General features: G+C 40.9%; 1 protein-coding gene across 5 annotated transcripts in view; it reads left to right on the top strand.

Moving 5' to 3' along the window:
- The window catches only part of LOC127566859 (cytoplasmic dynein 1 intermediate chain 2-like), a 48,656-nt gene that overhangs the window by 14,645 nt on the left and 12,297 nt on the right, over nt 1-21,714 (top strand). The window contains exons 4-11 of one of the 5 annotated variants that reach the window (XM_052009353.1): nt 2,378-2,468; nt 12,062-12,121; nt 14,321-14,436; nt 14,874-14,969; nt 16,713-16,875; nt 18,372-18,471; nt 19,989-20,114; nt 21,463-21,609. In XM_052009353.1, the coding sequence (XP_051865313.1) occupies nt 2,378-2,468; nt 12,062-12,121; nt 14,321-14,436; nt 14,874-14,969; nt 16,713-16,875; nt 18,372-18,471; nt 19,989-20,114; nt 21,463-21,609 (899 nt within the window). Of the gene's footprint in view, nt 1-2,326; nt 2,469-12,061; nt 12,122-14,320; nt 14,437-14,873; nt 14,970-16,712; nt 16,876-18,371; nt 18,472-19,988; nt 20,115-21,462; nt 21,610-21,714 lie in introns of all 5 variants that reach the window. The other 4 variants (XM_052009352.1, XM_052009355.1, XM_052009354.1 and 1 more) reach the window with 4 other exon arrangements.

The following is a 21,714-nucleotide window of genomic DNA, read 5'->3' as shown; positions in this document are numbered from 1 at the left end:
TGATGTGACTGGAGAGGTGGAAAATTGTGTGTGTGTGTGTGTGTGTCACTGCCACTGTCAATGCAATCTGCTGCCCTGATTGAGCCCTGTGCTGCAAGTAGCCTCATGCCACTGTGGGGTTGATCAGTGAGGTATGTGCTTTGTGTAAAGAGACAGCAGTCAATGATGGAGTAACCTGTAATGAGGTTTCAAGTATCCTGACCATTCTAAATTGAGGCTGGCAAGTGTGTTTAAGGCATTGATTCATAATGGAGACCCTTTAATTCGTGTCTCATTGATGATCTCAGTGTGATAGGTTCCTTGTTTTTTTTTGAGTGTTCAACAAAGATTGTAGGTTGTACCCAAAAGCTCCAATTCACATTAGGGTGGAAACCTGCCGCAGATAACTTTTGATGTCTTTTGGTGCATGACTAACACCAGGAAGATGCCAGGCTAAGCTGAATTGCCCAGGCCAATTTCCTGAGGGGTGCAATTTCACCTGGAAATGATCACTAGTGTGAACTACCATGAGTTGAATCACTTTTATGCACCAGTGTATCTAATTTTTAGGTTCATTTCTTCACTTGACATTGAAGGGATTGATAAGCCAACCAAGTATGAGGCTTTTCACATACATTTTAGTAGGATTTATTAGAAATCAGAATACTTTTTAAACAGTGAGTAAATAGTAACTGTTGATGTACGAAGGGATTGTAGTTTTTCAGAAAGTGAACATTCAGGTACAGTGAGCAAATAGGAAGACAAATGGAGCGTTGGCCTTTTATTGTAAAAGATTGAAATACAAGTAGGGATGATGGGATTCTACAGGGCTTTGGTGAGATCTCATTTGGAATATTGTCTGCTTGTCTTGGAGTCAGTAGATTCACTTGATGAATTTTCTGGAGGTGAGATTCAGTCCAAAAGAAAGCAAACCACGAATAGGTCATATTGCCCTGCCCCCAAGCCCTCCACTCCATTCAATAAGATCATGGCTGCTCTGATTGTTGAACTTGACTCCACTTTCCTGCCTGATCACCATAACCCTTGATTTTCCTGTAATCCAAAAAACAATCTATTTCAGCTCTGAACATACTTGGTGATTCAGCTTCCGTAGCTCTTTGGGGTAGAGTTTTCCCAAAGATTCACAACTCTGCTTGAAGAAATTTCTCCTCATCTCGGTATTAAATCAGGAATCCTTTACTCTGAGAAAATGCCCCCGACTTCTAGATTCCCTCACTAGAGGAAATTTCCTCTCAGTACCTACTATTACTTCTCATTCTTTTAAACTCCGGAGAGTTTAGTCCCAATTTACTCTATCCTTCCTCCTAAGACAACTGCTTCATCCCAATCTAACAAAGCTTCTCTGCATTGCCTGCCAGTCAACTACAGTTTCATGCTTTCTGTCTTCGTCCTTTCTTGAACAGGGGCGTTACATTTGAAGTTTCTCATTCTGCTAGGACCTTTCCAGAAATGAGGAAATTTTGAAAGATCACAACTAATGCTGTTCTCTGATGAGAGATTAATTTTGGCCCATAAGTGACTGTGTAGGAAGGAAAAAATAGGTTGGTAAAGAACTTCCAAAACAGGAAATGTGATGCAGAGACCCAAACAAAAAGGCAACGAGTGATGTTTGGGGACACTTTTGAAAGGGACTGACAACACTTAAATTATTTTGGTAAAATGTATACTGTGGTAGTTGTAAGCTTTCTTCTCCAAATAATGTTATCCTTTATCTTTCGGTGTCTTTAACATTTTCCAGATAGGAACACACAGGTGACCTTCGCTCACGCCTTGCCTCAGTTGCTGGAGTAATGTGAGGAACCTGGTGCCACTTCATTTCCGCCTTTATTACTTGGGTAGTGCCAGAATGTTGCTTGGAAACCCCTCCGAAAGATAGCTCAGAGGAGAATGTTAGGGCTGATAGTTGGGGTGTGTATTTTCAAAATTGGTTTTACAAAGAGGACAAATAATTATAATGGGAGGTGTTATAATTGCAAACTATCATTTCAAAAAACTTACCGCTTGATTATCTGATCTGTCAGGTGGGCTAAATTACTTTTTCAGACCCGATAATTGACCCTTACAGATTGTCGGCAATGTACTCTGGCCTCCACCTCTTTACCGAAATTGTTTTGTACAAGTTTATCGTGCAGTTACACTGTTGGGGCTGTCTTGAGCTTACTATTGCAAATGTAGATTCTGCTTTGAACGGCCTTTTAACAAATGTTATTTTCTTCCTTCTCTGTGTGTTTTTTGTTTTCATTCCTTTTTCTGTTTACTTTCTCCATGATGCTTTTATCTAACAATTCACATTTTATTTAATTTAATTAATAAACATCGTTAATAGTGCAGCCGCTGCGGACAGTAACTGGAGACACCTGTTTGTTCAATTATTTAGTCCATTCTCCTATTTCCCCATCGAACAAATCGCTGGGAACGCCAAGTGAGTCTGAGAGCCAGGAATCTGTGGAGGGCACAGTTGGAGCCCGGTAAGGCAATTCTAAATTTTAGTCATTTTTGATTTTGTACTTTGTCTTCCTTTCAATTTTAGTTTCAAACCCTCATTCCACATACTTTTTACCAGCAAATGTACACTCGGTCAACAGCTAACAATGAAATGAGACCATAATGTTTCTTTCTTCAGGGAAAATGCAGTCGCACTTAGTTGTGAAGCATGAGCCTAACCAGTTGTTATCAAGTGTTTCATCATGTTCGTTGCCTGAGGCATAAGAGGTTAAGTGGACCGTTGAATCAAAACTTGGCAATTGATACAATAATTTGGATCAGGCTGTGATACCTGTTCCCCACTGAGGAAATCACCTGGTCAAGAGTAATGTGAAACATGTGGTGGGGGAGCCATAAAGAATGTAGTTTGTGATTTAACTCACTGGAACTTATACAATATTTCAGATCTCGGGACAGGTCTTTCTGGATTAGGCGTACTGCCCGGAATCATCAGTCCCTTCACACCCGTACTTCCCCGATCCAAAAGTGAAAGGCTTATTTTTACGAGCCCTCTGCACTCTTTGACCTGAATTACACCTAGGCTGCAGGTGACAAAATACAGAGGTCCTAACTCCCTTAACACCTCAGATATACTTTGACGGCCAATAAAGCTGGGAGCAGAGCTTTGCCTTCTATCAAAACTGCCAGGGATTGGAATAGTTTTTAACTGTCTCTGATATTCGGACAAGTTTTTTTTAAAAAAAGAACTATTATAAAATTAAAGTAAATAATTGAAAAAAATGTTTTATAAACACAAAAATAAACTAAAGCAAAATAACTGAAATACAAATTTTCCTTCCCCTTTGCCTCTTCATCTGCAGCACTAAAATTCCCATTGAAGTCAATCAGACAGATCCTTCACCATCTGATCCAAGTGACAATTCCCCAGTCTAATCCAGGGCAATCCTAACGAATCTAGAACACACCGCTGGACTCTGCCCCTGAATCTGTCTGTGATTTATTTACTCCTGTTTGAATGGCTGAACACCAGTGTTTCCCATTGGGACCACCAAACACAGCCAGCAAAAATTGACCCATTCTGTTTGATCTGATGGCCAGCAAACAAAATATCCATTCTTCTTTGGTCTGTATTCTGCACATATCAGGCCTAGAAATTCTAGACCTATGGATTAGGAGGCAAAGGGAAAAGCCAGTCTTCAGCTAATTCGATTCACTCCTGAAGTTAAGTAATGGCTGACAGCACTGGATGCAGCAAAGGCTGTGGGATCTGACACAGTGCTGGGCAATGAGAGAGTCTAACCACCTTCCTTTGACATTACCATCACTGAATCTCCTCATCAAAGACATCTGGATGCCGCCATTGACCAGAAACTCAACTGATTAACCATATAAATACTGTAGCTACAAGAACAGGCTGGGTAACCTGTGGCGAGTGACTCACCTCACAAAACCCCAATGCCTTTCCATTTGCAGTGCCAATAACTCACTACACATGATATCAAGAAGCTTGACACCATCAAGGACAAAGCAGCACTCCCTAAACACTCATTTCATCCCCCACCGGTGCACAGTGGCTGCAGTGTGTAACATCTACAAATAGCACTACAAAATACCCAGGCTCCTCTAACAGCACCTCCCAAACGACAATCTCTCCCACTAAGGGCAACACGCACATTGGGACACCACGACCTGCAGATTCCCCTTCAAGTCACAAACCTCCCTGACTGGGAAATATATCACTGGCCCTTCACTGTCACTGGGTCGAAATTCTGGAACTCCTTCCCCAACAGTACTGTAGGAGCACTTTCACCAGCACCACCTTCTCAAGGGCAGTTGGGGATAAGCAATAACTCTTGGCTTTGACAACTCACCTAGATCCTGAAAAAAATTAATAAAAAGAAATGTAAGAATGCCATGGTCCATTGTTTATTGTCCAAGAGTTGTGCATCATTGTGGTAGTTTAGTTTGGAAACCATCCCTAGTAGGAAGTGGTAAATACACTATATTAGTAGTGTCACATGTTGTACGATTCATCGGAAGTGTATTTCATTGACATCAATTGGGTGAGTTTCAATCCAAAGTAAAACACACTGATGCTAAACAGTGCATTTCACACTCTTAATCAGGATGAATTTCTAGGCTTGTCTTTGCCCCCTGCTAAAGAATGGGGCAGATCTTCATTTGCCTTGAAATTACTGGCCACCTGCTCTGGGCCACACTATTTGTTGCAGTGTTGTCCCCAGTGTTGTCTCCTGCTGGGAGCCTGGCTCTCAACACTTCAGCATGGTAGACTACAGCCTGGTGGATGTCAAGTGCACTCCTAAAGAGGCTTTGAGAGCTGGTGTGGCCCCGTCCCCAGGCTAACCAGCTGTCAGTGTTATTGAAAGTTTGTGAATGCCTTTTGATGATTGCAAACATTCAAAAACACTTGAAAAGAATTCAACTATTTTTTACGTTTTAGAAACAACCAAAGACATTTGAGCTAACTTAAATAAGGCCCTTTCTGCCAGTAGTCAATGTTTCCCTTTCATTTTACTGGGACTTCTGTGCTCAGTGGGCAGACATCCCAGCCTGAGGAAGTTCACGCTGTCCTGTTAGAGTCCACAGGTGCAACACAAAGGTAGTTTGGGCAGCAGGGCAGAAGATGCTGCTGTCAAAGTAGACCCAGACCATTGTTGGAAACAGGGACTTCCATGGGCAAGTGTGGGCAGGCCCTGGCATTAGTGCTGACATGGAATCAGAAGATTCGGATCATTGTATGTTCCTGTAGTCCCCATAGAAAAAATTAGTGGGGTTACCTTTTTAGAGGAGGAGTGTGAGCATTTAATCCATGTCTCAGTTTATTGATACTCTATACTCGTTGAACTGTTTAGTTTCCTTGGAGTTAAAGGATGCATGCCCCCTTATAGAAATGCAACGTGAAGTTTATCTGTTTCGGTTTAAAATGTCAAAGCTATCATACTTTGACCTGCATACAGCACTAAAAGTTCAGCAAAATGACAGACTCTGGTCATGAGGATCTCCTGAACATGGTATCTCATACAACTCTCATTTCCAACATGGCAAGTGGCCTGCACTTACTGCCAACTTACTCTGATAATTACCTCTCCTGCAGATAGCTGTTTCATATTTTTGGGATGTAACCAATTATTAAATTCTCTACAGGATAACTGACATGTATGTGGTCAGATGACAGCATCACACTCTGCTGCCTTAATAAGCAAAGCACTTCAATCACAATAGGGCAATAGATCACGAGGGTCTGACCATATAAATGGAAAGAGTGAGCTATGGAGCCGGATAAAACTCCTGCTCCTCTTGGCTTTATTTCTCAAAATGTGGTCCTAATAGTACACTGGGATCTAGATTGTTAAATGCTTTAATGATCAGCGTTAGCTAGAGTAACTGGTACAGTAACAGGCATTCTGTCATTTTAGTTTATTATTGTTGGTGCACAACCCACCTAATAGTGGCTAAAATTATTTTCAGGAATTGGCAGCATCTGTTTGCCTCTCCAAAAAGCCATTAATTCCTGTGCTCTTGCTTGAGGATAGCTGCAAAGTCAGCTTGGAAGCTGGACAGGGTCTCCTCCTGAATACAGAGATTTTTGTGCATGTGTGTCTTTCGATTTCTATAATCCACGATAGGTATAATGATTAAAGCTGAGAGAACCAAAGTTTGTATCTCTTTCTTGGTATTGCATACCGAGGCTCTTCGACATCACAGTAACGGTCAGAGGAGAGGAAGGTAGAAACATGCTGATGAATAAGGGCTTACCTAAATTGCTTGCAATAGAGCTTGCAATCCCCATTTCATCTTTAGCAGCCAAATTTTGTCAGTAAGCACCGAAATGGGTGCTGTGCATCAGATGACATCATCAGTTGTGTAACTGACCCCAGACGAACATCAGCTGTGCGAAGTACAATTATGTCCAGAAATGCTAAAACCAATTTCCCCATGATTGCTCGCACATGGAAGGGCACAAGCAAGTCCAACATCAAGGCAAAAGGTCTGTAAAGGGCTTTGGGCAGATTTAGTGAAAGGGCAAAACTATAGTGGGGGGAGTATAATGTGGGGACATTGAAGGCTTATCTAATCTAGTTAAAAGAAGGGCAGAGTATTAATTAAAGTTGTGAGACTAATGAATATTGGTGTTCAATGAGATATGGCTGACCACCTACATGAAACACAAAGTACACCAAGTAATTAGAAAGGCAAATGTAATGTTGGACTTTGATTGTAAGAGGATGGAGTATTAAGGTAAGGAAGTATTGCCACAACGGTACAGAGTGTTGGTGAGACCACACCTGGGTTACTGCATACATTCTTGGTCCTTATTTAAGGAGTGATAAATGCACCTTAAAAATGATGCAGTGAAATTAATTCCTGGAATGAGTAGGTCATGAGGAAAGATTGAACAGGGTTACAGGAGCAGAGGGACCTTACTAAGGTGGGGGGGGGGGGGGGGGGGGGGGGGGGGAGGAAACAGAGAATGTGTGCTCAAATTCTCAAATTATTGTAAGTGCTATGGCAGGTTGAGAAAGTGGTTAATAAGGCATACACAATTCTGGGCTTCATCAGTGGAGTATAAAGCCAAGAAATCTTGCTGAACCTTTATAAACACTGATCCGGCCTCAATTGGCTCAATTGGAGTATTGTATTTATTTCTGGTCGTCTCATTATAGAAAGGATGTGAAGGCATTGGAGAAGGTCCGGCGAAGATTTACAAGAATGGTTCTTGGGATGAGGGAATGGAGTTAAATGATAGATTACAGAGGTTACGACTTTTTTCTTCGGGAGATCTGATAAAAGTTTATATAATGAGAGGTCTGGACAGAATGAATGGTGGCTGTTCTGTTTGGTGAAGGGATCCAAGACTAGCAGTCCCAGTTATAAAATAAAATAGAAGAGAATTAGGAATGATGAGAAAAAGTTTTGGAATGTGCTCCCTGCCGATGTGGTGGAGGCGGGTTCCATTATGGCCGTCAAGAGAAAATTGGATGAATGTAAGGTGATGAAAAATTTGCAAGGCTACAGAGAAAGGTTTGGGGGGTAGAAGTAGTGAGGTGCTCTAGAAGAGGCACAGTGCAGACACAAACGACCCAAGGGTGGTGTAACCACTTTATAATGGGTTAGGTCTATGTTCTGTGCAGTTCGGAAAGATGGGAAGTGATATTATTGATGTATTGTGAAGTGGCTTGTTAGAATAGATGCTGTAAGAGCAAAGTTTCCAGATCAGGGGTCACGTACTTAAGACTGAGATGAGGAGCAGTTTCTTCTTTAAGGTTTGTGTCTCTTTGGATATTTCTAGCCTAGGCAGCTGTGGAGGCTGAGATGTTGCATATATTCAAGGCTGAGACTGTTGGGGAATCCACAGTCACAAACTCATTGAATGGTGGAGCAGGCTTGAAGGTCCATGTAATTATAAAACAGAAAATGCTAGAAACACTCAACAGGTCAGGCAGCATCTGTGGAGAGAGGAACATTTAACATTTGAAAGGTCTTTGATCTGAAACTTTGTTTCTCTCTCCACAGATGCTACCTGATCTGCTGAGTGTTCCTAGCATTTTCTGTATTTATTTCAAATGTTCAACCTCTGCCGTTTGTTGATTTTTTGACTGTGGCTGACTCCTACATCTGTTTCTTGTGTTGTTATGCACATTTTCAAAATGACAACATGGCTCTTAGAGCCATTGTGAGGAACATTATACAGCACCAGTAGAATCCCCAAACAATGCTTGATCTCATTTGGAGGAGCTTTGCATTACCCATTTGAATGGGTCTGAATGTTTTAGTTCATGCTGCACAACCTGCCCATTATGGCCCTTGCCACCACTTATCATACGTGAATCTTAGAAGCTGAAGCACAAAGAAGTGGAGGAGGAGAAAGGGGTGCCACAGGAGTGGAAAAACAGGAAGAGGAAGGGAGGCTGCAGCATAGCTAGTCTGGATCTTCTAAGTAATTGCTGAGTGATATCTCAATACAGCTCTCTATCTTGTACTCTTTGCCTCTCTCCTATCACTGAACATCACATTGTACTCTGAAAGTGCAAAAAAAAACCTGAAAATGTACAAAGTTAAATTTTGTGAAATTGGTAATGAGCTATTGCTTACAAAAATAATCGTCTGTCTGCTGTGCATGTTTGCCTTTCCTAGTGCACCTTCAGTTGCTTATCAGTTGCTGCAGCATGAATGGGGAAAAGCTGCTGGCCTTCATATGAGGAAACTGCAGCTGCCTTTGAACTCAAGCATCCAGGTCTAGAAGGGCCGTCTTCAGACTGAGCCATTTCAGCTTGGATTGAAATAGGCTTGGTTGGTCTCTGAGTGGAAGTCAGGGCACTGGTGGAATGGCAAAGATGGGAACATGAAAACTTGAGAGGACACTGGTTCATGCTCCATTATCTAGAAATTGAATTTCACCTGTATTAGCTGCACAAAACATATGATGTGTTGTGTGCCAAAGCCCAAATGAGGAACCCCTCGCTAGTAGAAAAAAACTGCAGAATTTGGGAGGTTTCCCTTCTTGGGAAAAATAATGCCAGCATAGTTTCCACCTTGATTGCTGAGATAAAATGCATCCTGTGCAGTTCCCAGCCAAAGGTGCTTGCAGCAGCCTCATCTTTACTGCTGGGGATCATGGGAAGTAGTTCACAACCTTGAAAAAAGCTCCGTCAATGGCAGCCACAACACAGCAGCAGAAAAGGAACCATGAAGGTGAGGGAAAACATGGGGGACGGTGAAGTACAGCTGTTCAACACATGTGAGCAACTACCCCCTCTACCTCTCCCTCACAGACTGAGTTCCATGCACTAATTTTGAAAGCCTGCAATAGGCACTGAGACCCAACAATGATATAACAAGTATGTGCAGTGTTGAAAACTTTCTGTCATTAAGACAGATGCAAGAGCTGTGCACGTCGATGATGTTATCACGTACATGAATTTGCCAGAGAAACATCAATCGCGCTAAGATGAATAGCATTCAATTGCCCAGTCCACTTTCCCAATGGGTGGGACTTCCATCTGAAATGTTTCCTGCTGTGTTATAGTGCGCAGAACAGCTTTTTATGTGCAATTTACAAATACTGGCACATGAATCCACTGGTACACTCCCAGAATGATGCCTCAGCAATTCTACTGATCTGTTGGAAAATAAATGACTGCTGTGATGCTCTGGAAGGCTCATTGGCATTCAGAGTCATGATGGCAGCAGTGAGAGGTTCCACTACAGCTCTGGGTCTTTTTGATGAAATCTACTTGGTTTGCAATATATTCTACATCATGATGGGTCCCACCAATTTAATGTTGAAAAGGATGGGCTCTGAGTTCTGCACAAAATCCTCTGCCAACTTGGCACTGGACTCCTTCTCCAGACCTCATGAGCTTTCAATGCACGAAGCATCAATGGTCTTCTGTAGCCTGGCCCATCAAAGGCCTCATCTGAATTCTCTGCAGCAGAACTAGGGTGCAGCCTTGCCCCACACAAGCTTGCTTCTGTCCTCTCCTCCCCACGTTGACCTTTTACCTACCTACACATTTGTACCTGGTGTCTCACCTTGTGCAGATCCCTCCTCAATGCTAGCTTAAAACACGAGCAGTGTCGGTCTCTGAACTGGTAACTGTGAGTGTTAAGATAGATTGATGGTATCTCTTCATCTTTCTACTGCTTCTTTACTGACCAAGAAGATTCCAGATCTTGGATGCCTGAACTGAAGGGTGCCACCAGTCTGCCTTCTTTCTATTGTTTTTTTTTAAGGAAAAAAAGAATTAGTTTTCTATGCACACCGTTGTCTTGTGGTCACAGTAAACAATGATCTGACTTAAAAATAGCAAGTGCTGGAAATAATTGGCAAGTTAGACAGCATCTGTGGAGAGAGAATTACAATTAATGTTTCAGGTCAATAATCTTTCAAGAGAACCTGAAACCTTGACTCTCAGCAGATGCTGCCTGACCTGCTGAGCATTCTCCAGCATTGTGTTTTTAGTTCAGATTTGCGGCATCTGTGGTTTTATTGTCTCTTGATTATTTTAACTTTAATGGCTAATGATTCATGATTTTTATGAAACTGTGAAAGATCAAGTGGATTAATGCACTTATTTATTCTAAATTGAATCAAAGAATTAATAATGCCAGCAATTTTACTTTCATGGTGCTTATGTTTTTATTCTCCAAAATTCAAGTGTTCTTTTCTGAAATTTCTCCCACCAGTATGCGTGCATGTTCAGTAATATTATTTGCACTATAACAGTGATAATTCCTTAAACTGCCTTAATGTATTTGCTTTGTTCAGGTTTTTAAATAATATTTGTTTTTGAACATTAATAGTGCTAGATAATTCAATAATCCCTGCATATTTGGAATCAATAGGATGTGACTAGCAACCCAGAAGCTGAATTCAATTACTTCCATGTTAATTTATAAGGTGGTACAAGGACTAAAATTCAACCTCCCACTCTTTTTGATCTGACCTACACAAGAATCCAATCCCACAATACAGACTAATGTTCTTGAGGCAATACTTGCCCACATCCCTAAGATAAATAATCAGTTTAAAAATAGCGAAACTACTTCTAAGAAGGCAGTCCCTCAGGGTTGACAATGACTTGTTTACCCTCCAGTTCTGATGGGTTCTGAGGTGGCTGGTGAGGCCAGTGCAGAATCTGCAGACTGAAAGATGATGCACCCCTTCCGTCGTTTATACGGGAGTTTAATTGTGCTGCTGGTGAAGGGAATCTGTTCTCAGTGCTATCCTGGATGCTCCTTCTCCAGTCTGAGCAGTGATAGGCCAAGGAATCCCATGATTCCCAATGTTACACATTTTCAGGGTGGTTTTGAGAACATTCTCATATTGTATCCCCAGTCTACCTAGTAATCTCTTGTTGTGACGGAGCCCAGAATAGTGTCTGTTTTGGGAGTCTGGTATAGGGTATGTGAACAATGTGGCTTGACCATTGGAGCTGGCTGAATGTAACTAGGGCTTTAATGCTAGGGATATTGTCCTGGGCGAGAACACTGACATTGATTTGCTGATGCTTCCAATGGATCTGGAAGATGTTATGAAGACGGCATACAGGTGGTATCTCTCCAGCGCTTTGAGATGCCTGCTGCGGGTAGTCCAGGTCTCTGAAGCATTGAGGCCAGGAATTGCTCTTCCCAGTAGACCATAAGCTTTGTGTGGGTTTGAGGTCTTGACCTTCAAACATACTTTACCTCAGATGGCCAAGGGCTATGCTCGCGCACTGGAGGCAATGGTGAATGCCACCTATCTTTCCTCTGTTAAGAGTTGGCTCCTGAGATGTATACCATATATATCTCATGTATAAATACAGAATGTAGAATATATTTCAGTCTCCAGTTTAGTCAAGAAGCACCTAAATCAATTAATCAAAATATCACCCAATAGCATTAACTAGTTCTGTCAGTAAGATCATTTCTGTCTCCTTTAATTATTTGGTATTGGAGCTAGCTATAGTCTTTATCATATATTTGCAAATCCACAAAAATCAGGTAGGGCCAGTGAATTTTTCCACTATTACAATTGTGTAGTTTTATTTACTATGAATGAAACTAACCTTTCACTTTTCTACTTCACGGTTTATTCTGCTAACTTCATCAGGACGCTGCAGTGGGATACAGATCTATCTGTGCTTCAACTTCAGACTGATTCTGAAATGCGGTACCTATCCTCTACTCCTTTCTGCTGCTAACTATAATACTTGACTTACTGGCCAAATTTTTGGAAAATGTCTCATTAACATGAGCTAATGGTAAAATTGCTTCGAGTGTTTGGGAGATGAAACATTAGTTCATTAAATGAGATTTTTTTTCGTAAAAACCAGGAACTTTTTAAGCGTTAAAATTCAGAGATTTTCAGTGACTTTACAATTAGCAAAGGCATTTAATACTGAGAAATGTAAGGTGCATCGTTAAAAGAGGCAAGTTTATGGAACAAAGGTAATATATGGGTTGGAGTGTATGAGGAGTGTAACAGCAAGCTCCTAACACCAGTTCTGTAAAACACTATTGATACTGCAAGTCACTTAATCTTTCGAGTTGTGTTCAACAAATCAATTAAGTGACCAAGAATAAGGAAATGATTCAAGAGGAAATCGAGCAATGTGATTTCAGATTTCAAATAATTTGAGATCCACCTGATTGTCCTGTGCATTTACTGGTTCTTTAGAAACCACGTACAATAGAAACAAAGTGCCTAATAGAAAACTTGCCATGAAGCTCAATGGTGTTAGGAACAATCCCCATTTTTATAAAAGTATTGTTTCTGAGTGGTGTATATTAAACAAAGTATTATTTTTGATGGAAGTAGATGCCCTTTATCATCTGTATTCTGTGGGTGATGTTACAGAGACCCTGAACTTATCTAAACATTAAGCATTCTGGTATCTAAAGTGGAATAATCGGTATCAGATCATTGCTGAAGTGCTGTGATTGTAACGGACGGGTATTCAAATGAAAATTTAATTGTTTCACCTCCCATATATTTAGGTCTTGGCAAACTAATTGCCAATTAGGCTTAACTCTTAATTTATTCATCTTTAATAAATAACTGTGCCGATGGAGAAGGAACATGATGGGAATTAAATATGTATATTGAGCTTTGTCTCACACCCAAACAATTCCTGCTGTGGTAAAACTCCCAGTATATCTAGCCCTTATTTATTCATTTATTGTTTAATTATCCTTTAACTCAAGTTGGGGAATCCATTCCGCCCCCATTACTGATACTAAGAAATCAATGGAAATTAAAATTGGCAGGTCTACAACAGGAGGGCAGTTCATTCCCAAATATCTACAGTCCAAGGTCTGAAAGGGAAAGTTACCTCCAGTCATTTAAGTATTTCTATACAGTTGCAGTACCTACAGACATTTATGCTATTACAGCGTGGTGAGATTCTCCCAGATTTGATTCTTGCACAAGTGTATCTGTCCTCTTCTTGGCAAAAAAACATCAGTTTATCAATCTCCACTTCATGTTCATGGGTACATGTATATCATTAGTAATGTATACAATATCCCATCCTTGCTACTTTTTACATTTAAATCTTATTTGTTAAGTACAATAGATAAAACAGCTGCTTATAACGGGCAAAATATAATGCAAATGCCAGTCTGTCCTTGTGTAGAGGGTAACTGGAGAAATTGGAATTAGTATTTATTTAAAAGCAACTTTTACTTAAGATAATACTAATCACATTCAGAAATAATAATTAGTAACATAATCAGAAATTACAGAATACTGTTATGAAGCTGTAGTGCTTGAAGTGGCAAAAACATCCAAAATTTCACTTGAAACTAGATGTCTGCAGGTGACGTGAAATGCTTTCATTACTGCATTTTGCCAAAGAATTCAAGAACAAGTTTAGAAAGGTTTAAAATAAAAGATGGTTGAAGTATTTATTTCTGCTGGTTTAATTATGTGGCTTCTACAACAAAGTATTCTGCATATAATGTGTGCGCTTATTGGCTGCTCAGTGCACATATAATGTATTGGGGCTATCAGTTCACCAATAGTCGTCAAGTAATAGTTAGCTTGTAGCACCGTATATCTGGAACCTCCATTATTTGCCAAAATGAAGGAGACACTCTCTAACAATGTAAGATAAAGCAGGTCAAGCAGCATCATGTGTACTGTTACGTAGTTGCATTCACCGATAAAAGAAGAAATGTAATTTCTTTAAAATTGTTATGCAATGAGATGGAATCTCATTGTACAATGTCCTGCCCTGTGATAATTCTGGCAGATTTCAAGAGTGTGGATATTGGAGGTTCCATTTACAAGCATAGCAGTCTTCAAGGTTGAATGTTGTTTTGCTACTCATTGCACCACAGTGATTTTTGTATATCAACTCCTATGTAGCCATCACCTGCAAAAACTAGGAATAGCCAGAATTACCCATGTGGATATTGCACCTTGTGAACGTCTGGCACACTGTAAGGAAACACAGACACCAGTGGCTGCTAAACCAGATGAAGGTAGGCAAAGTCCAACCACATTCCAATATTTTTTGTTACAATCCAGAGCTGTGAAATCAAATTTAAATTTAAAAAATCTATGACCAAGCCATCCCTGGGCTGCACTTGTGTATTTGTTAGCATCCAACCTAGTGGCAGCTGTAAACCCTGTTATTGGATCACTGCTTCAATAGCCAGAAATAGTGCATGGCCCAAGGCTCTGATGGAAAGGGAAGAACTTCATAAATGACTGCCCATGATTTGCCATGCACAGGCATGGGGTAGGTTGTGTTCAACCTAAGTCATTCTATTAATGGCATTTGGACAAATGTTTTGACTATAACTGAAGCAATTCATTGATTTCAAGAGTACTTAGTAGACAAATCCATATCCTGAAAATCAATGTCTTCACATCTGATGTGTATTGATTTTCTGCTTGATGCAATTACTTCCTGCAGAAAAACAGGAAACAGTGGTTCCTGTGACAGCTATAACTGAAGCAGAGACTGAAACACCTGAGGAAACCCAAGAGGAGAGAGAGGAAGGGCATCAAGGTAACTGTTCTTGTATATTTGGGATACACTAAAACTGTTTAGTCCATTAAACTTTTCATTATCTTGTACTTGGCTGGAACAAGGTTATTCAGTGGATACCCACCAGATTATCTCGCAGTGTTTTGAAGGATGCTAGTTTCCACTGAATTGTTGGAGGTGCTCACTACTGTGTACTAAGAACAGATGAAGTGTCTCCTCCCTGTACACCTTAAGCACCATTCATAAGGTTCTAGTTACAGTCTAAAATGTGCATCAAAAGTGTTTTATTGCACTGCCCCCATGCTCATTTAGTTCTAGAATACTGTATACGGATGAAAATGCAGCACTCAGTCACATTGTAAATGGGGCTATTAGTGCTAACAGGAAGCCAGGTTGATACTATTAATAGTAGTTTGTTCAATCCAAAGTCTGAGGTTGTTGTCAGTAAAAAGTTTGAAAAGTGTTTCATTCCAGTTAAAGCTTTTCAGTTGAATGCTGTGTTTCTCCATGTATTGGGTCTGGATTAGTGTAGCCGTGGTTATAAAATCCCTGCAGCAAGTCCTTGGATAAGGATGAATCCTTAACTTGCATTGAAACTTGTTGTGGGTTTGCTTGTTTATATTGCAGTTGGAAGATGTTGGAAGACTTGCTGCTGTCTCATTATAGCAGGCATTCCTTTTGTGAAGCTATGATTTGCTGCAGTTTGAAGCAGAAGGAGATAACTGCAATTCAGAACTGTTCCTGAGTTCGAGCCAGTTCTGATGAAAGGTCATCAACCTATATTTGGGTTTTACCACTCTCCTTTCTTAATCGGGATGATATAGCTCTAACAAGGAAATACTTGCTGGATATTTCAGATAGCAGCACTACCATTTGGTCTCCACCCTTTTGTTCTCCTCACTGGCACACCCCATTCCTCCCCCGTCTCAGCAATGTCAAATACCTTGGGTTCCTGACTTTTCCTGGTTCAGATAAAACATTAACTCAGTACCTCTCTGCAAAGGTATTGTCTGACCTGCTGACTATGTCCAGCATTTTTGGGCTTTTATTTTGCATTTCCTCCCTTGGAACTACATCATCCTGATTAGGGAAGGAGTCTTAGTTTGATCTTGGTCAGTGTGTTGTCATGGGATGGAGCTGATGGGAAATATAATGAAGAAGGGAATCTCCCCTGGGTAGCAGTCATCAAGATGAATAAACTCCAGGGGTGCACATTTAAATGTGTATGAGCAGAGAACATGTACTAAAAGGTACCATGCAGCATGTTGTTTATTTGTACGATCTATCACAAAACTGAAATCGTGCCTTTTTTTTCTGTGCTACCTTAAACATTTTCTTCATATTACACCGAGTTGTTCGATGTGAAGGGAGAAAAGGTAGTGACTCAGCTATATATGACTGGCAAGCTGGTTGATGTGGAAGAATAAGGGAGGGGAATGAAGAAGAAAAATATTAATGTGTGTGTGTACACATATATATACAGTATATATTATGTATATACAGTATATATACACACTGGAAGCATGGCGACACTTGTGGGCTGCCTCCAGAACACTTTACGCAAAAGGTGCATTTCACTGTGTGTTTCGATGTACATGTGACTAATAAAGATGCCTTATCTTACACACACACACACACACACACACACACACACACACACACACACACACACACACACACACACACACACACACACACACACACACACACACACACTGCATTACAGCCATCTCAGCTGGACTGTCATGTTAAATTTCTTTCTAGTGAATCGGCATGACCTAACTGAGGATGAAAAAGAAAAAATTCTTCAATCAGATGCATTTCGGTCCTTCTTTGACCAGACCTCTAGGGTGATTGAGCAAGCCCTTACTGAACAAGTTGACATCTTCTTTGACTACAGTGGACGCAACCTCGATGACAAAGAAGGGTGAGTAATGTCTTCCTTGTTATTGAACTGTTTTATGGTTGCAGTGAGTCTATAGTACAGAGCCAGGTCATTCAGTCCAATGTCCTTTCCAATGTTTGAAGCAAAATAAACTGTAGAAACTGGAAATTTGAAACAAAATCAGAAAATGTTGGAAATACTCAGTGAATCAGAACACATCAGTGGAAAGAGAAACAGTCAATGTTTCAGGTCTGTGACCCTTCAGAATGAGAAAAGTGAGAAAACAAGTGAACCAATAACTCTGTTTCTCTCTCCGAGGACACTGCCTGATCTGCTGAATGTTTCCTGTGGTTTCTGTTTTCATCCATGCCAGTGTTTTGCTGTACATGAGCCTTCTCCTATTCCTTGGTCTTACCTTATCAGCATTGCCTGTTCTTTACTACCTCTTACCGTTATCTAGCTTCCACTTAAATCTGCGCTAACTGCCTCATTTCCATGTCCCACAATCCTACCTCACTCTGAATAAAGACATTTCTCCTAAATTCCCTATTGAATTAGTGATTTGTATTCATGGCCTTTGTTTCGGACTCTCCTACAAGTGAACGTAAGAAACAGAAGCAGGGCATTGGCCCTCAAACCTGCCCCATCATTCAGTAAGAAAACGGCTGATCCAGGGCCTCAAATTACTTTCCTACCCGATCCCCAAGTGCCCTGATTTTCTCTGCACCTATCCTATTAAACCCCTTCATAATCCTAAAACCACTCTCAGGTCATCCTTCAGCCTTCTCTTTTCCAGAGAAAAAGCCTTGGCCTGTTTAACGTTTCCTGATGGTTATAATTTTCAAACCTGGCATCACCCCATTTAGAACCTTCTTCACTGTCTCTATACCCTTTTCATAATATAAAGATATAAACTGTGTACAGTACTCTAACTGTGGTCTAAATTAGCTTCAATACAAGTTTAACGTAACACTTCTGGTTTCTAATTCCTTCCCCCTAGAAATGAACTGCGGAGCTTCATAACTTGCATCATTACTTTTTATGAATCTGTTTCCCTAGATCCCTTTGTACCTTGATCCCATTTGGCCTCTTAATTTCAAAATACTAGGTGGCTCCTTTATTCTTCCTAGCAAAGTACACCATCTCATGTTTGTTTCTATTGAAGTTCTGCTACCAAGACTATTTTTCTGTATTACACAGAGTTCAACCACTTTAGACTTGGGCATTTGGAAGTCTCTATACTACAAGGGGTGACGCATTCACCACAGAGCTTCTGGGACTTGGATGGTCTTTCTAAGATTGTCCCATTGGATACATTGTGTACACCAACATGTAAAAGGGTCCCCTAAATAGCAACCACTTTAATCCATTCTCCACGCTACCAAGACCAACATAGTTGACCTTGAGATGATGGTGGTGCAAAGAAAAAGCCAGTTTTTTCTGGCAGACCAGTCTGGTGACCACATTGTGCTCTACAAATGCATTGTCCAGTGAATTAATGTTCTATGTTTTTAATATTTTATGAAATGGCATTTCAGAGAGGTCCAAGCGGGAGCCAAGCTGTCACTGAACAGGCAGTTTTACGATGAAAATTGGTCAAAGGATCGTGTTGTTACTTGTCTGGATTGGTCACAGCAGGTAATTTTTTTAAAAATTCATCTCTTGAGATATCAAGGTCAGCATTTATTACCCATCCCTAATTGCCCTTGAGAAGGTGGGGGTGAGCTGCCGCCTTGAACCACTGCAGTCCTTCCCACAGGTGAAGGTGCTCCCACAGTGCTGTTGGGGAGGGAGTTCTGGGATTTGGACCCAGTGACGATGAAGGAACAGTGATATATTTCCAGGTTAGGATGGTGTGTGGCATGGAGGGGAACCTGCAGGTGGTGGTGTTCCCATGAGCCTGCTGACCTTGTTTTTGCTGGTAGATGTTGCAGATATGACAGCCAAAAAGGAAGCATTAGTCAAGACTGAAAGAGTAACCTATGCTCACTAAGTAAGAGTCATAGAGTCATGTAGCTCAGAAAAGGGCCCTTTGGCCCATCGTGTCCAAGCTGAACATCAAGTACCTATCCATACTGGTCCCACTTACCAGCACTTGGTCCGTAGGTCCATAGCCTACTGCTCCTTAGTAATGCAAGTGCTTGTCTAGAGACTTAAATGCTGTGAGAGTCTCTGCCTCCACCATCCCCTCAGGCAGTGCGTTCCAGATTCCAACCCCCCTCTGGGGGGACTGATATCTTCTTCAGGTCCCCTCTAAACTTCTTATCCCTTACCCTAAGCTTATGACCTTTAGTTATAGACACCTCTGCTATGGGGAAATGTTTACTACTGTCTACCCTATCTATGCCCCTCATAATTTTGTCTACCTCTATCAGGTGCACCCCCCCCACCCCCCAGCCTTCCCCTCTCCAAGGAAAGCAAACACCATTATCCACTCTCTCCTTGTAACTGAAATAATTCATCCCAGGCAAGATCCGGGTGAATCTCCTCCACACTCTCTCCAATGCAGTTATGTCTTTCCTATAGTGTGGTGACCAGAACTGCACACAGTACTCCAGCTGTGGTCTAACAATACTTTATGAAGTAGTGCCATAGTGATGATCTGTACATTATCTTCAAATGCTAGGGTTAAAAAAAACACATTGGAGTTGCATCAGTGTGCTGATAAAACAGTTTCATAAAATGTCTGAAAGCTGATTTCTCCCACAGAGCATAATGAAAGAGATTTAAATGCATAAAAAGTGTTGCCAAGACTCAGGACCCTATTTGACACATTTTAAAGTACTTAAATGAAGCTGCTCAATACTGAGAGTTGTTGCACTAGCCCTATACTACATTTAGGTTGTAACATCTAGTAAGTTTTGCATCTGATTGTCTGATAACCTTATTAATTTCAGTTCCCTACAGTTGTTGTCAGATAGGTCTCCTTATTGAAGAATGATTCACTGTTTCAAAATATAGGTAGACCTTCACATATCTTGATTGTGTTATCAGGATTTTCCTGGTATCTGAAACATCTGCATGCACTATTCCTTTGGTATAGCAGGGTCTGTGGAGATGAAGCTATAATGACATTGTATTAAGGGAGCACTGTATCTTTTACTAACTCCTGTGAACTAAACTGATTTTGTTTCTTTCCTTTTCTTTTTAAATAGTATCCGGAACTATTGGTTGCATCATATACCAACAATGAAGATGCTTTGAATGAACCTGATGGTGTAGCCCTTATATGGAACATGAAGTTTAAGAAGACCACCCCAGAGTATATCTTTCATTGCCAGGTATTGTATAACCTGGTGTAAGCCTTTCACACATACAGTATATTCTGTTTACGAATTCCAGCTTTTCCTCACAGCCTAATAACTTTGTAAAGTCTAACCTGGCATAATATGAGAAATGGTATTTTAATTGTCTCACAATCAGCATTAACCTTGATGGTAAATTTGCCATGACATCAATATTTTCTAAAATTGAAATATATAGGATTATTTTTAGTGTGCATGTATAAAGTTGCTGCAGTGCCTGTGTTCAGACTCCCGGTTTCTCCAGTATTGCAGTTGTAAATCTGAGCACAGCAGACCAATCCATACAGCTGGCACAATTTCCGGTTAATTACACAATAGTGAGTGTAACTCACATTGACCTCATTGAGCCACTCAGTTCCATGAAAAACAATCTGCATTTCTAGAGTGCCCTTCACACCCAAAGTGCTTTACACCGAATGAAATCTTTTACAAGTGTGCTCAGTGTTGCAATGTAGGAAATGAGCCAATGATTTGCAGACAGACAGAATTGTGATATTGGCCAAATGGTGATGGTTTTGGAGATATTGATTAAATGTTAAGCCTTGGCCGGGACACTGGCTAACTCCCAACTCTTCTATGGATAGTGCCAAAGGTGGCAGACAACATCCTGTCTTTAGCCGGGGCACAGAATACAAGAGCAGGGAGGTTATGATACAACTTCATAAACACTGGTTAAGCCACAGCTGGAGCACTGTGTACAGTTCTGGTCACCTCACTATAGGAGGGGTGGGACTGCATGGGAGAGGGTGCAGAGGAGATTCACCAGGATGTTGCCTGGGACGGAGTGTTTCAGTTATATGGAGAGGCTGGGGTTGCTTTTCTTGGAGTGGAGGAGACAGAGGGGGAGGACCTGACAAATGAAACCAAAATTATGAGGGGTATGGATGGTGTGGATATGAAGAAACTTTTCCCCATGGCACAGATGTCTTAGACCTGAGGGCACGGAGTTAAGGCAAGGAGTAAGAGATTTTTTTTCACCCAGAGTAGGGTTGGAATCTGGAATGCACGGTCTGAGGGGGTGGTAGAGGCAAAGATGCTCACACTTTATAAGTATCTAGATGTGCACTTAAATCACCAAGGCATAGAAGGCTACGGAGCAAGTGCTGGTAAATGGGTTTAGTATAAGATAAAGTATAGGTAAAACGGTCAACACTGTGGGTCAAAGGGCTTATTTCTGTGCTCTGACTCTATAATTTGGTTTAATGTTCCATTCAAAAGATGCTTAGAATGGCATATAAAGATGGAATATCAATATCAATAAACTTTTTATCTCTATTTTGTGTTATGAGAAGGCATGATCATATTTAATTGTTTTCTTTTTCAGTCAAAAGTTATGTCTGCCTGCTTTGCACAGTTTCATCCAAACCTTATGGTGGGTGGAACATATTCTGGTCAGATTGTTCTTTGGGATAATCGCAGTAACAAGAAGACGCCCGTACAGCGGACTCCATTGTCTGCTGCAGCTCACACGGTGAGAATGATCCTTTTGATACCATTTATTGAAAATATTAGCACTCAAACCTTAAGTTGCAACACATGGATCAGGTTAATGAAGTGGCAGACGTAATGGTGGTAG

The sequence above is a fragment of the Pristis pectinata genome, chromosome X (genome assembly GCF_009764475.1).
Source record: "Pristis pectinata isolate sPriPec2 chromosome X, sPriPec2.1.pri, whole genome shotgun sequence".
Taxonomy (NCBI): domain Eukaryota; kingdom Metazoa; phylum Chordata; class Chondrichthyes; order Rhinopristiformes; family Pristidae; genus Pristis; species Pristis pectinata.
The sequence above is the reverse complement of the archived record's forward strand: the minus strand, read 5'-3'. Positions and strand labels throughout refer to the sequence as shown.